Source organism: Staurois parvus, unplaced genomic scaffold (genome assembly GCF_062004578.1).
Source record: "Staurois parvus isolate SC_StPar_1 unplaced genomic scaffold, SC_StPar_1.0 ptg000001l, whole genome shotgun sequence".
Classification (NCBI taxonomy): domain Eukaryota; kingdom Metazoa; phylum Chordata; class Amphibia; order Anura; family Ranidae; genus Staurois; species Staurois parvus.
Window position 1 is genome coordinate 819,279 of NW_028317797.1, and position 14,293 is coordinate 833,571.

Genomic DNA, 14,293 nt, shown 5'->3' on the forward strand with positions numbered 1-14,293 from the left:
GCACATGCTCAGTTAGTGTGTATGGCTATAGATTTTTTTTTTTTTGGAAGGGTGCATGTGATCAGCACAGGGCCAATCAGCTCTGTCCAGACAGAGGGTCAGGGTTTATGCAGCCTCATAGGACAGTCAACGCAGAATAAAAACTCCTCCTACAAACTTTAACCAGTGCTCAGCTGGAAACTGATAAAAGTCACAAGACTGCTATATACTGTTTAAGAAAAAAGGTATATAGCAGTTTATATTTACTAAAATAATTGCATTTCCATGTTTTGTGTACTGTGGGAGACCAGATATAGTAAATGCAGGGTCTGGGTCTTGGTAACACTTTAATACTTGCCCGCCAAAAGATTTCCCCCCCTTCCTGACCAGGCCATTTTTTGAGTTACGGCGCTGCATTACTTTAACTGACAATTGCAAGGTCATGCTACACCCAGATGAAATTTATGTCCTTTTTTTTCCCACAAATTGAGCTTTCTTTCGGTGGTATTTGATCGCCTGTGCGTTTTTTAATTTTTTGAGCCATAAGCAAAAAAAAGACCGACAATTTTGAGAAAAAAACAATATTTTGGACTTTTTGCTAATAAACATGTCCGGTAAAAAAAATTTAAAAAATCAAATTTTGTCATAAATTTAGGTCAAAATGTATTCCGCTACATGTCTTTGCTAAAACAAAATCCCAATACGTGTAAATAAATTGGTTTACGTGAAAGTTGTAGCATTTACAAATGGCGGTATAGATACTGGGATTTTTTTTTTCCCTACTAGTAATGGCGGTGATCAGCGATTTAGCGGGACTGCGGCGGGAATTCTTACACTGGGGGGGAACTTACTTGGTGTCACTGACATCCCCAGTGACACCAAGGCAGTTATCAGTGCTAAAAAACAGCACTGACACTGTACTAATGACACTGGGCAGGAAGGGGTTAATGTGAGGGCCAATCAAAGGGTTAACTGTGTGTAGGGAGTGTTTTACTAGGGGGCGGGGGGTGTGTGCTTCACTGTAAGCACACTGATTGGGATGGCTGTGCTGTGTACAACCATCCCGAGCAGTGTGTCCAAGCTGACAGGGAAGAAGACAGTTTGTAAACAAAACAGTCTTCCTCCCCATCGGTGATTGTCGGCAATCACTGGGTGCCGGCGGGTAATCACCAGCCGGGACCCGGTGATTGACATCCGCGGCCGCCCCCTACCCGGAAATGAAAATCATGTATATATACACGTGATTTTGTGCACCTGTGCTGCAGTGTAGCAGTATATCTGCTATTAGACGGCGGGGAAGCAGTTAAAAGTCAGAACCCTCCATGTTTTCTCACAAGATTCAAACAGCTTTCCCCCCAAGATTCAAACACTGAAATCCAATTAGAAAATGTTTAATCTTGGATGAAAACTGGCAAGAGATGCGATAGGAGTCAGAAACTATGACTGTGCTGTGCCTCTCAACAGAAGCACAATATTCATATGATCAAGTATGGCTGGACTTCATGTACTTGAATAAATACATACTAAATTAATGAAAAAACAATTTTAAAAACGGTAGCTCAGGCTAATCTTATTATTTACATTGATTTGTTGCAGTTACATACTGTGCATTTGTTAAAAGAAGTGAATGATTTTACTGTAAGTATTTTATGTTTAAAAAATAGGACATCCAAAGTTAACCGACATCTTCTGGTTTCACGGGTTCAGGAATTGGAATTACAGACTTCTTCTCTGTGTCTCTTGAGAGTGCTTTCCTCATATCTGTAAAAATACATACAGTTTAATATTCAGGTGTAATAAGAATCACTGCCCACTTTTTCATGAGGAGGGCTAATATATATAAAAAAGTTTTAAAAAACAGCCTCAGAGCCTGCAACTTTAACCCCTTCATGACCGGGGTAAAACAAACCTAAACGTCCAAACCCAATATTGTAACTTTGACGTGTTATTAAAACTGTACATGTGATCGCAACTGCTTTGTGTAACCAGGTAGATTACACCTTGTTTTTTTGGGACAAATTGTGCTTTTTTTTGGTGATAAAAGGTAATGAAAAATCTATTAAAGTGATTCTAAAGGCTTTTTTTTTTTCTTAAATAACAAACATGTCTATACTTACCTGCTGTGGTCAGTGGTTTTCAACAGAGCAGCCCGGATCCTCCGCTTCTCAGGTCCCCCACCGGCGCTCCTGGCCCTTTCCTCCTGTCAGGTGCCCCCACAGCAAGCAGCTTGCTATGGGGGCACCCGATGCTCCATGTATCCAGTCACAAGCGGAGCCACAGCTTAGCCCCGCCCCCTCTCTCCTCATTGGCTAGCTGGCTGTGATTGACAGCAGTGGAATCCAATGGCTCCCTCTTTTGTCTCACCCAATTAGGAGAGGGAGTCCCGGGATAACCGAGACTCCAGTCCACATCACTGAATCCAAAGGGGGCTTGGGCGAGTATTATGGGTGGACTAGGGGGGATGCTACACAGAGAAGGTTTTTTACCTTCATTCATAGAATACATGAAGGTAAAAAACCTTGAGCCTTTAGAACAACTTAATTTTTTTTTATTATCAAAAGGAAAATGGTACAAAAATTTTTTCTTTTTTTTCATTTAGCTGTATTTTTTTTGCTACTACCATAACCTACCACCAAAGAAGAACTCAAAATAAACTTTCCTGTTTGTGACAATCGCAGCGATATCACGTGTGTATGTTATTTGTTGTTTGTACCTGTAGTAGGGCCCAGAAACAATAGTGCACATTTTGCTTTATTAATCCTACCTGAAATGCACTGACACCGATACCAATTTTAAAAATGCAGTTTTTTAACACCTTCCTAAAATATGCTAACCATAACCTTTGACCCCAGCCTCTGACCCTGGCCTTGATCTTTGGAAAGGGGGCACTCTTTACGTCTGGAGGAAAAGAGCTTTGAAAATGTTGAATAGACTCCCTCAAGAGTAGATTGCTTTAAAAAAAGACCTGGATTCTTTCTTGGATACACAGAATATAACTGGATACTAACATTTATAGGTAAAATTGATCCAAGGAATATCTGATTGCCTCTGTGGATCGGGAAGGAATTTTTTCTCCTACAGGAGCAAACTCAATCATGCTTTGCTAGGGGGGTGGCCTTCCTCTGGATCAGCTGTAGGTATAGGATTATAACATGTATTTATTTAGTTATGTTTATGGTTGAACTAGATGGACTTTTGTATTTTTTCTGCAAGACTAACTATGTAACTCTCCTAAATAATAGTACTGTTGCTGCCATAAGATTAATGAATATAGAAGTTCACCATAACTAAACATTATTTGCACCATTAGCAGCTCAAGAGCATACAATATTAACATAACATTTAAGTGATGAAATTATACAAATAAATGAATAAAGTCCATTCTACTGAAAGCCTGAAAAAAAGAAAAACAATGCAAGAGTCCACAAGCAATCGTGTTATAAGTCCATCTTCCCAGTCAGATCACCAAGTGTATGTATACATTTCCAATGAGTGTAATACGCATGCTGGCTCTGCTCCACAACACCTCGTACGCCAAACTCCCTCAATCCACTGACACTCACCAGATTGCTTATCGTTATTCAGGTGAGCCATTCAAAGACTTCTTCTTTGAACCCTTTGAAGAAGTCATCAGACGAAACGCGTCAGTGTCGGACTGCACGAAACCTGGACAACCAAGATCCACCTCATATCCTCTACCAGAAGTGATGTTCCACTCACGGTTAGCAAGGTTGGATGGGTGAGATGTTGTTCATGCAGCATACCACACCATTGCAAGATGATCTTTGTTGGGCATACATTCAACTCATAATTGTGAGTAGTTTCATTGGCGATTGAATAAACAGTGTTTTTAGTGGTATCACACTATTGGGTTTTCTTTGTTTCCTTCCTTTTTGGCAGAGTGGTTAAGGTCAGTTGAGATCTACCATTGAGTGTGCTTGTGCTTGCCTGCTGTTACAACTGATATGGAGGAAGCGCTGTAATAAGGAGGAATATGTCATTACAAGCTTGTTTGCTTATCATAATTGAGCTAAGCCATTCAGTCTGGTGAGTGTCAGTGGATTGGGGAAGTTTGGAGCATGAGATGTTGTGGAGCAGAGCCTGCATGCTTTTTAAACTCAATTAAAATTTTTTTACATTTATGTGATGATCTGACAGGGAAGATGGACTTTTAACATGATTGCTTGTGAACTTTTGCATCGTTTTTCTCACTTTTTTCAGACTTTCAATGAAATGGACTTTATTCATTTATTTGTATAATTTCATCACTTAAATGTTATGTTATTGTATGTACTTGCACTGCTAACGGTCCAAATAATTTATGGTGCATATATGTATTTCAAAATTGATCAATCCTGATGTGCTGACGGACCCATCTAATTTCTTGAGGCCCTAAATAACCAGAACAGTACAATTACCACCAAAATTACCTTTTTTTGAAAAGTAGACAGTCTGAAGCATTTAGTAAGAGGCATGGCAAGTTTTTTGAAGTTGTAACTTTGTCACAATTTTTTGAAAAAGGAAATTAAATAAAATTAGGGTTTTTTTCACAGTTTTGTTTTTTTTAACATACTGTCACCAGTGCAGTACAGCGTCATCATATGCTTGGTATGGCGGTGATCAGGGACTCTGACTGATGACAGTATGTAAAAAAAATTTAAAACATTTTTTTACTTTTTGCTTTTTCCAACATCCTGTCATCAGTGACACTGCACTGCTCCGGGGTGGGTGATCAGGGATTTTTGTATACTGTTATTGCTTATATAGTGATAATCATATATAAGAAATAGCTTTAGATATTGTAAATGGGTTTCCCATTCATGAACAGCTTGCTTTTAATTGTGATCTGTGATTGGCTAAGCTAATCACATGGTACAGGTAGCCAGATACCATGTGATTTCTTTAAGTCAATTACCAATCACAACAGTAAGCAAGCTATTCATGAATCGTAAGCTGTTCATGACAGGTTGTTTACATTGTTATCATGTGATTGGTATGACCAATCATAGCGATAACATGATACCCAGTTACCGGTTATCGTTAACAGTGATCCGCTGTGTCCAGTGCACCTAATTTATATTATGTACATGCGGTTATTTCGGTGGATCACTTGAGCACCATATCCCTTAACAAATCATATGTCAAAAAGGAAAAAAGAATGGAAATTTTTTGATGGCGCTACCTCTCAAAGAATGACCAAAGGGCATATAAGTACTATTAAAGTCATTCATTTTATTTACAGTCAAAACGTTTGCATTTGATTTAATATCTCCTGTTGGCAGACTGAACTATCTTGGTTGCATCTAAGTTATCACCTCACTTCTCCTGATGAAGCATAATGCAAAATGCGTAGAACTATGACCACATTCATAATCAGTGCATCAAACTACTGCTTGATCAGTCCTAAATGTTGGTGGTGGTGATACAATGACATGTAAAGGCAAATATAACTACATTGACATTTATAGGCAGTAGGCATGGACTGGTCATTATGCGGTGTACTATAAATCCCATTGTTGTGTTAATGTGAAAATGCAACAATTTTGTGGAAATGCAACAATCCCATCTTTATGATTAGAGATTTTTATGCAAATACAAAAGTTTTGTTTATATCAACAAAATAAATATGTTTATAACAGTACTTATATACTCCTTGGTTATTCTTTGCGAAGTAGAACCTTCACAAAAGTCCCATTCTTTCCACTTTTTAGACATATGTCTAAGAGAGCAGTCATCAGACACATTTGAGTTCTGAAAACAGTGAGCTTCTTTCAACAAGGCTAAAAACGAATCATGCTAATGATATGAAATGGGAAATAGAGCTCCACCTACTGGCTATATGGAAGGCTAAATAATATTGATTTATAGTATTTGTTACCCAACTAAAAAAAGAATAAAACAATGTAATAAACAAGGAAAAATATATGTTAACAAAAAGAACATTACATACATTATCTTTAAACAGACTTTTTCCCAATCATTCTCCATGTCTTTACTACTTACCATAGGCATCTTCATCTGGCTCACCACTGCTGGTTGAATAGTACTTTAACACTGTCCGGTAAACACTATATCCCAGTTGTTTATACGTATTAAATGCAACCTGATTGGAGACTCTTACAAAGAGATCCACAAAAAATCCTCCTTTCCTGAATATAGAGAAAAGAAAGCCAGCAAGTTAGTGGAAGCTCAGTATGCAGTAGAGCTCACACTGCATTATAGTGATAAAGTCATAGTCACCTCTCAGAAATCTCTTCCAGAAGTTCCATTAGTTTGGCTGCTAAGCCTAGGCGTCGAAACTCAGGTGCCACAGATACTGCGGTGACGTGTCCATGCCACTGTTCTCGAGCCATAGAGCCTTCAGCTTTCCCCATTACTACAAAGCAAACATTTATATAATGTACATATGTGTAGGGACCCTTTAACATGACTGTACAGTAAGTACAAAATGCAGTCTGCTATGCTTTGTCAATGAACTCTCGAGATGTGTTTGCTAACTATTATTGGCTTTTGTAGATGGCATTACACTGACATCAGTTTGAAACTCTTCTGAGATCATTTAGAAACCATGGACAGGTGTATGTAACCTACAGTTGATGTTCTTCTGACTTGAATTTGATCTTCAAATACGTTTTTCATTCCTATATGGAAATTCAAAAGCCATCTGACGTGAACAAAAGTATGTTGGCACAGGGCCTAAGGCTCTAACTATTCTCATACAAAAAAGTTTATTACTGTAGGTGTCTTGTTGGATCTTCTGCTTCAGTAACTACCATCATTGTTGAAGGAAGTGAGGGTAAATGCTCCCTATTGGGGACAACCAGCTATAAAAACCCAACATAGTTTTTAACCCTTCCCCACTCTATCTAAAGCTAAAATTAAGGCTCAGTCATATAATACACTCAGATTTATATGGAACTGAGCACAACGGTATTGTATGTTATTGTTACATTCACTTATCCACGCTCTGATTTTACCCTGTATGCATGTAAACGTTTGTGCAAATGTTTACACACATACAGTGTAAATGAACCCTGTGAATTACTAAAGGCTGAAGTCATTCTGTGCATGCTCCATTATCACTAACTACAATTTGTTGATGTGTACATCTCATCCTGAGAGAGTCATTCACACAATGGTGCTGCAGGTGCAGAATGACCTTGGGCTTCTGTCATTCAGAATGGTGTTAACAATGTGTAGGAGCTGGCAGCGCATGCACAGAATGTAATATGCATCTGAAATCCTACAGATACAATTGTATATATGTCCATACAACTTGAAATGCTGTACGGACCAAATTTTACACAGGATCAGGCTGTGAGCAAGATCCTGCATAAGAAATATACGGCCCTGTCCATTGGGACCAAAACTTTAGCTGGCACACTAATTCAAGGCTGCTTGCCAAAAGTTACAGGTGTTTGGCAGAAGCACTGAGATTTTATGCAGTCATCTAAAAGGCCAGTCCACCAAAAATGTGCACTTTAGTTCATGAAGAGAACAAAAAATGAAGAGCTGTACAAAGAATGCAATAGGAATAGAGGGTAAGGTAGAGGAAACAAGTTGTTGAAGCAGCAGGAGTGGCACTTACAAGTAGTTGAGAAAGACCAAGAACTCTCCTGGAAGGATTTTAGAGCTGGGGCATCAAGGAGAATTAAAGCAAACATCTGCAAATTCAATATCCATCTGGAGGACTCACATTAGACATGTGCATCCTCCAGCAACACATACTTACCTTCTATTTCCTTCTCCATCACTCCATGTAGCCACCAGGAGTGGGGAGAATAGGAAACCATGTGAAAGCTCAGATGTTCTTTATTTATAACTTTTAAATGGCTGTGGGATTTTTCCTGCTACTGGGTTTATGACTAAGCATCAGCACCCTCACATGATGCTAATAGGGAGTAGGATAATGCCTCTTCATACCTGGAAGTAAGGTTTTTTTTTCTTCACTCTCAGCAGCTGACAGTAGCATTGGGGATTGAAACAAAGGCAAATATGGGCTGCTGGTGGGGTGCAGGTGTGGTGTTGTGGGAAGCTGCCATACTGGGCAAAATACAGGGTTTGCTTTAGGAAGTGAACATGTCCAACCCACCAGACAATACCTGAAATGTTTTGATTTCAGCATGCTGGGGGACTGCTAGTATCATATCGTGACTCATGAATTCCTATTCTCTACAAAGAGTCACTTTGTCTTCACAATTTTGAATTAAAGTACTTACTGTAGCCCATAAGTTCTCCGCCAGGAGCCTCCGCAATGATGCAATACTCTGGCCAGTGTGACAGATACTCTAAATAGAAAGGAATTCTATACTGGTATTTTTATTAAGGAAAAGCAGTATTTTCTTACAAAACAAAATAGGTTGTAATTAAAATCCCTAAACATTAAGGTTCCTTACACTACATTCTCTGTACTTTGTAATGAATAGAATCATTGTGCAAGAGATTCAGGAAGGATACAGTTTCTGTGAGGGGATCCAAATTTCTGTGGGAAAAAAAAAATATTATACAGATGGCATGTTGAACATGGGCCAAGCAAACACCTAAAAATATATACAAGTACTTTTTATGAAAAGAGAACTCCTGATCATAAATTATAAAGCCATTAGGGTTCACTGAGGAATTCTGGGACCAATTTTATGTAAAAGACAACAGCACATTTCTATGGGTCAAGAAAGAACACATTTCACTTGTAATATTGCAGGGGGTAGTACCCAAGTAGATCATCTCTTACAGTAGACAAGCTGGCCATGCATATTTTCAGGTGTCTCCACACATGAATCATGTATGGCCAGTTTTACTTCCCCCAACAACCCACCTACACCCCACTAACAGCTTCAGATTGCTGGAAGAAGATTACTTCAGAGGTTAAGGGGTTAGGAGGCAGGTATGTGTCAAAGGCTCCTTTTAGGGGTTAGATTAACCACTTGCCTACCGGGCACTTATACGCCCTTCTTGCCCAGGCCAATTTTTAGCTTTCAGCGCTGTCGCACTTTGAATGACAATTGTACGGTCATGTGACACTGTACCCATATGAAAATTGTATCATTTTTTTCACACAAATAGAGCTTTCTTTTGGTGATATTTAATTGCTGCTGGGTGTTTTTATTTTTTGTGCTATAAACATAAATTGAGGGAAAAAAAAAACGTTTTTCTTTGTTTCTATGATAAAATTTTGCAGACAGGTAATTTTTCTCCTTCACTGATGTGTGTTGATGAGGCTGCACTTATAGGCAGCACTGATTGGCACTGATAGACGGCACTGATGAGCTGGCACTGTTGGGCGGCACTGATGGGCGGCTCTGAAGGGCACAGGTGGGCGGCATTGATAGGTAAAAGTGGGTGGCACTACTGGGCACAGGTGGGCGGCACTGCTGGGCACTGATCAACAGGGCATTGATCATCAGTGCCCTGATGATCAGAGCCGATCACTTCTCTGACAATTGCCGGTTATCGTCAATACTTTCCTCACGCTGTGACAGCGTGAGGAAAGTGCAGCTGATAACCGGCAACTGTATTTACCTGGTGATCTTCTGTGTCATTGGACACAGCTGATCACGTGGTAAAAGGTACCCGTGATTGGCAGTTTACTGTATCCCATGATCAGCTGTGTCCGTAGGACACAGCGATCAATCGCAGCACCAGATGCGTGCCGCTGGGGGCACGCAGGGGACATGTTCTGGAATGACGTCCATTGACGTCGTCCCAGAACCAGACAACCGCGCTGTAGCCATCCTTTAATAAAAATGATAAGTCTAATTTCACTGCACACTGGAAGCTTCCCACAGTATGACTATAAATTGCAGTAACATAGAGCCCTCCTCGTTTCCTGACTGGAGGACATCCAGCATAATCCATTATAGGGTGGCAGGATGCATCCATTGCAGTAGCCTTTCCAAGTATGTTCTTTGAGCTGTGCCCTTGGATTGAGTTAGGTAAAAACCTTGCCCTGCCGCCTGATAATTGAGGTACCACAATCGGATATGTGAAGAGAGGAACTCGTCAATCTGCTCTGACCTACAGAGATTAAAACTGGCCATACATAGTTCAAATTTTGTCCAGATCCTGTGAATTTTGAGCTGTGGGCGGCTATGCTGACACCACTCAGCTGGACCAACTTCAATTAAGAAGGAGGAGCCTGGCAGAAAAAAAATCAGCAGACTGCAACTGACAATAACTGACAGTGGGAGATCCATACATCCATCCATTCCTCTCATTTAGCCTGCAGTCACTGATGGTTGTGGGTTCCGGCTGTCAGAATACAATAGCTAGCAGCAGTAGATTTGTTCATCCATACTGTCCACACAGAGATGCAGCAGAAAGTAAGAAGCGATCTTTTCAAAAGTACGGGAAAATTCCCTTTTACCCAAGGTTCACACCGAATCATTTTCCGCGGCATTTTGCAGAAATGCACTACAGTCCATTTAACATGATTTCTTATGGGACACGTTCACATCTCCACGTTTTCACCTGGTGTGTTTTTTGGAAAAGGTCAAGGACTTTTTGAATGCAAAAAGTTGCGTTTTTGGTTCTATAGACTTGAATGGGAATGATGCAGAAAAGCATGTACTACGTTTTTGCTGCATTTTGTGTTTTAAATCTGCCTAGCAACAAGACAAAAAAAAAATTTTTTAAAACACAAAAAGCATCAAAAACACGGCAAAAACGCAAAACACAATGCAAAAATGGATCAAACGCAAACTGCATAGGTATGAACCTAGCCTTAGACAATTTTCACCAGAACAGATGTCTCCATTGGAAGATTTACCTTCATCCCCTGTTTGTATGACACATCTAAAAATATAGAGTAACCATCATTTTCTGTACTAGAGACACAGGTCACCAGGATTACTAGTGAGGGTGAACCTCCCCAGGAGGGACACAGATAGCAATAAAAACCCGACAAGAGTTTTGGCTTTACATACATATAATAAGCCACAGAGACTGAAGAAAATATAAAACAGTGGCTAATTTGTGCTAATTTACACAATATATGGCTGTAGATGGGTGTGATATATGTATACAGGTAATTGATTTGTCCTCCTTTTTAAATGTTATATATTTCTCCTTTTTATTGCACATATAGGGGTTTATTCTTTTGAAAAATTGCTACGTGAAGGCCTCAAGCATTCACAAAGTTATCTTAAATAATCAATATATGCATGTAGAATGTTTGCTTTCTATGATCAGCAATTCCATCTAGTGGCAGCATTTTTATGACATACTGTACCCCATTTGGGAAAATACCACAATATGGCCACTAGATAGAGCTGATGATTATAGGAAGTAAACCTATCACACAAGCTATGCAGAATATTTGTGATAACTGTGTAAATGCTCAAGATTTTTTTTGTATAAATTTAGTTATGATCCTATTATTTATGCAAGTTTAACTTGGCAATATCATGTGTTTTTTGGTGTTACTTTACCACTCAGGTGTATTTTACTATTATCTTTAAAGCCCAATTCCACAATTTTTTTTCACATCTTTTTGTAAATGACCAGAAATATGCGTCATGGAACCATTCCCCACTCTATTCAAGGTGAGCAAAAGAGCTGTAACAAAACTTATAGATAAATAAAAATAAATCATCAGAACTGAGTGGTATTGTGAAGAATATTTATCCTCATACATCATGTCCTGGCCTTAAAATTCCATACAATGCTACCAAATTGTCACTATAAAGCCTACAGAGGCAAATGTTCCTGATAACATAGAACAATATGATGCACATCAATGATAAATATACTATGTCAAATATAACAGCTTTTGTTATATAACAACTATGTCAGGGCCTTGGATAAGGGGGTAGAACCAGTCCTCCTGTATGGGACCCAGGCCAGCAGGGGGGCCCAGGCAGCTGGGTAAAACACATGTTGGCAGGGAAGGAACAGCGGGGGGCAATTACTGGAACCGATCCCCTGTATGGCTCTCTGCAGCAGCTGAAATCCGGCTTCTTCTCCTCTCCTTCCCACTGGCTTTCAGCTAATGCAGAGAGTCATACGGGGGATCGGTTCAAGTAATTGCCCCCCGCCACACCCATCTCCCTCCCTGTGCACCATACATTTCCCCCTTCTGCCCAGGCCTCCCCACCGCTGCAGTGTTTCCAGCTTCCCTCCTCTCCTTCCCACCAACAGCTGCAAGCACACAATACGATCCTTCAGGATGGTGAGTGCCATATGTAGCAGTGTCACATTTACCAGCCCCTTTTCCTGAATGAACACAATGAGTGATCAGTAGCGCTCACTCACTGTATTAATTCCTTGCTGAAGCATAGTAAACTGGGGTTTTTTGGGGGGGAAGGGGGGCCCTGTCAGGTTGGCTGTATGGGGTCTTATTGTTTCTAACAGCAGCCCTGTGTACAGTTATAAATACTTTGACATGCATAGTTGTGAATGGAGAGGAACAAAACACAGAGCACTGGACTAATCTAATACTCTTGTGGCAAAACCGCTACTTGTGATTTGTGTCATTTTCTACGGATCATGCCAATCAGATCACATATATTTGTAGAAAGCTGCAAAAAAAGTTAACCTTGAAAGTGTTGAACAATTCAACAGAATCTGTTCTATTTATATAAAACCACTGATAAGACTTCTCATCTATTTGTAGAAATGTGCATCTGCTGTATATGAGGTTACCTGTATTGTAGGGTTAGTCTATATAGTATAATGGGAATGATATGACATGGTTATTCCAAATATCATCCAATTCTTACATGTTGTTGAAGCGGAAGAGATCATTGCAGGTGAAGGGTCTCAGGGAAGTCATCCTCTGTACAGAAGGCACACACTGGTATATTAATTGAAGTGGCACATGCACAAAGTGAGAATGGAAGTGGCGTCAGGTCCCTGGCAAACTACAAATTCACCATGAGTGTTGTTGGCACTGCAAGTGCGACTCAGCAGCTGATAGGTGGAGCCAAGCTAGAGTTTGTCATTCCCTTTCTATTCTGGTCGCTCCCCCTGCTGCCATTTATCAATGACAGCTGTCAGGTGGACTGTTAGGTAAAGATTAGTGCTAGTGCTTAGCTAAGTGCATACAGACATTTATGTCTGCCTGGGAACTTTTTACTGCGTCACAATTAACGTAGTATTTTTTTCTGGAGATTTTTGGATGGCTATATAAAGTATACACTACAGATAGATAGATAGATATTACATTCATAAAGTATTCAGATCCCCCCCTTCACTTTTTTCAATTTTGTTATGTTGCAGCCTGATACTACATTTATTTAAATTCATTTTTTCTCATTAATCTGTACTCAGTACCCCATAATGACAAAGTGAAAACAGAATTATAGAAATCTTTGCAAATGTATGGAAAAGGAAAAACTGAAATATCATATTGGCATAAATATTCACCCTCTTTGCAACAACACTTGAATTTTAGTCAGGTGCCTCCCATATCTCTTAATCATTGCTGAGATGTTTCTACACCTTGATTGGCGTCCATCTGTGGTAGATTAAGTTGACTGGACAAGATTTGGGAAGGCACACACTTCTCTGCTGGAGGCCTCACAGCTGATAATGCATACTGTATCAGAGTGTAGAGCAGGCCATAGACGGGGAGAAAAACTGCCAATTTTTCTTTTAAAAAAAAAAAATTCGGTCGTTCAAGCGACCGACGTTACCATCAATGGTAAAAAAAAAAATAAAAAAAATCGGCCGATTTTCATCCCGTGTACAGTCGGCAAAAAGTGTTCCTGCAGAGAGCTCTGCCATTTCTTTGACAGTTCTTTGACATTTACAGCAGTTGCAACAATGTATCTATTTGTATCCATTTAGGATACAGATGTTTTTATTCGGAAACAAATAGATACAATGTTGCAACCGCTGTAAATGTCAAGGAACTGTCAAATAAATAGCGGAGCTCTCTGCAGGGACACTTTTTGCCGTACTGGAATTCCTCTTATTTTTCATCCTTCTTCTTCTTCATCATCATCATCCTCTTCATCATCATCATCCTCTTCTTCTTCTTCATCATCATCATCCTCTTCTTCTTCTTCATCATCATCATCATCATCCTCTTCTTCATCATCATCATCCTCTTCTTCATCATCCTCTTCTTCTTCTTCATCATCATCATCATCATCCTCTTCATCATCATTATCATCTTCTTCTTCTTCTTTTTCTTCTTTTTGTCTTCCTCTTGCAGGTCACTGCTCATGCGCAGATTTTTTATCGGTAAAAAATCGGCCGATTTGCCCATCATTGCCGCGAAAATCGGCCAATCGGCAAAATCGGCCGATTTTTTTTCCAACTTTACCGAAAAAAAAAATCTGCCAAAATACCGAAAAACGGCCAAACAAATAGC

At 39.7% G+C, this 14,293-nt stretch overlaps 1 protein-coding gene across 1 annotated transcript; it reads right to left on the bottom strand.

Moving 5' to 3' along the window:
- Positions 1–1,354: 1,354 nt before the first annotated feature.
- LOC149474736 (N-alpha-acetyltransferase 20-like) lies at positions 1,355–12,886 on the bottom strand. Its single transcript, XM_089668410.1, has 6 exons — positions 12,696–12,886; positions 8,437–8,461; positions 8,199–8,289; positions 6,220–6,355; positions 5,983–6,128; positions 1,355–1,740 (listed from the first exon to the last, which is right to left on the bottom strand). Exons 1-6 carry the CDS (start codon positions 12,746–12,748, stop codon positions 1,655–1,657), a joined length of 537 nt encoding a protein of 178 aa, XP_089524536.1. The 5' UTR covers positions 12,749–12,886; the 3' UTR covers positions 1,355–1,654.
- Positions 12,887–14,293: the final 1,407 nt, after the last annotated feature.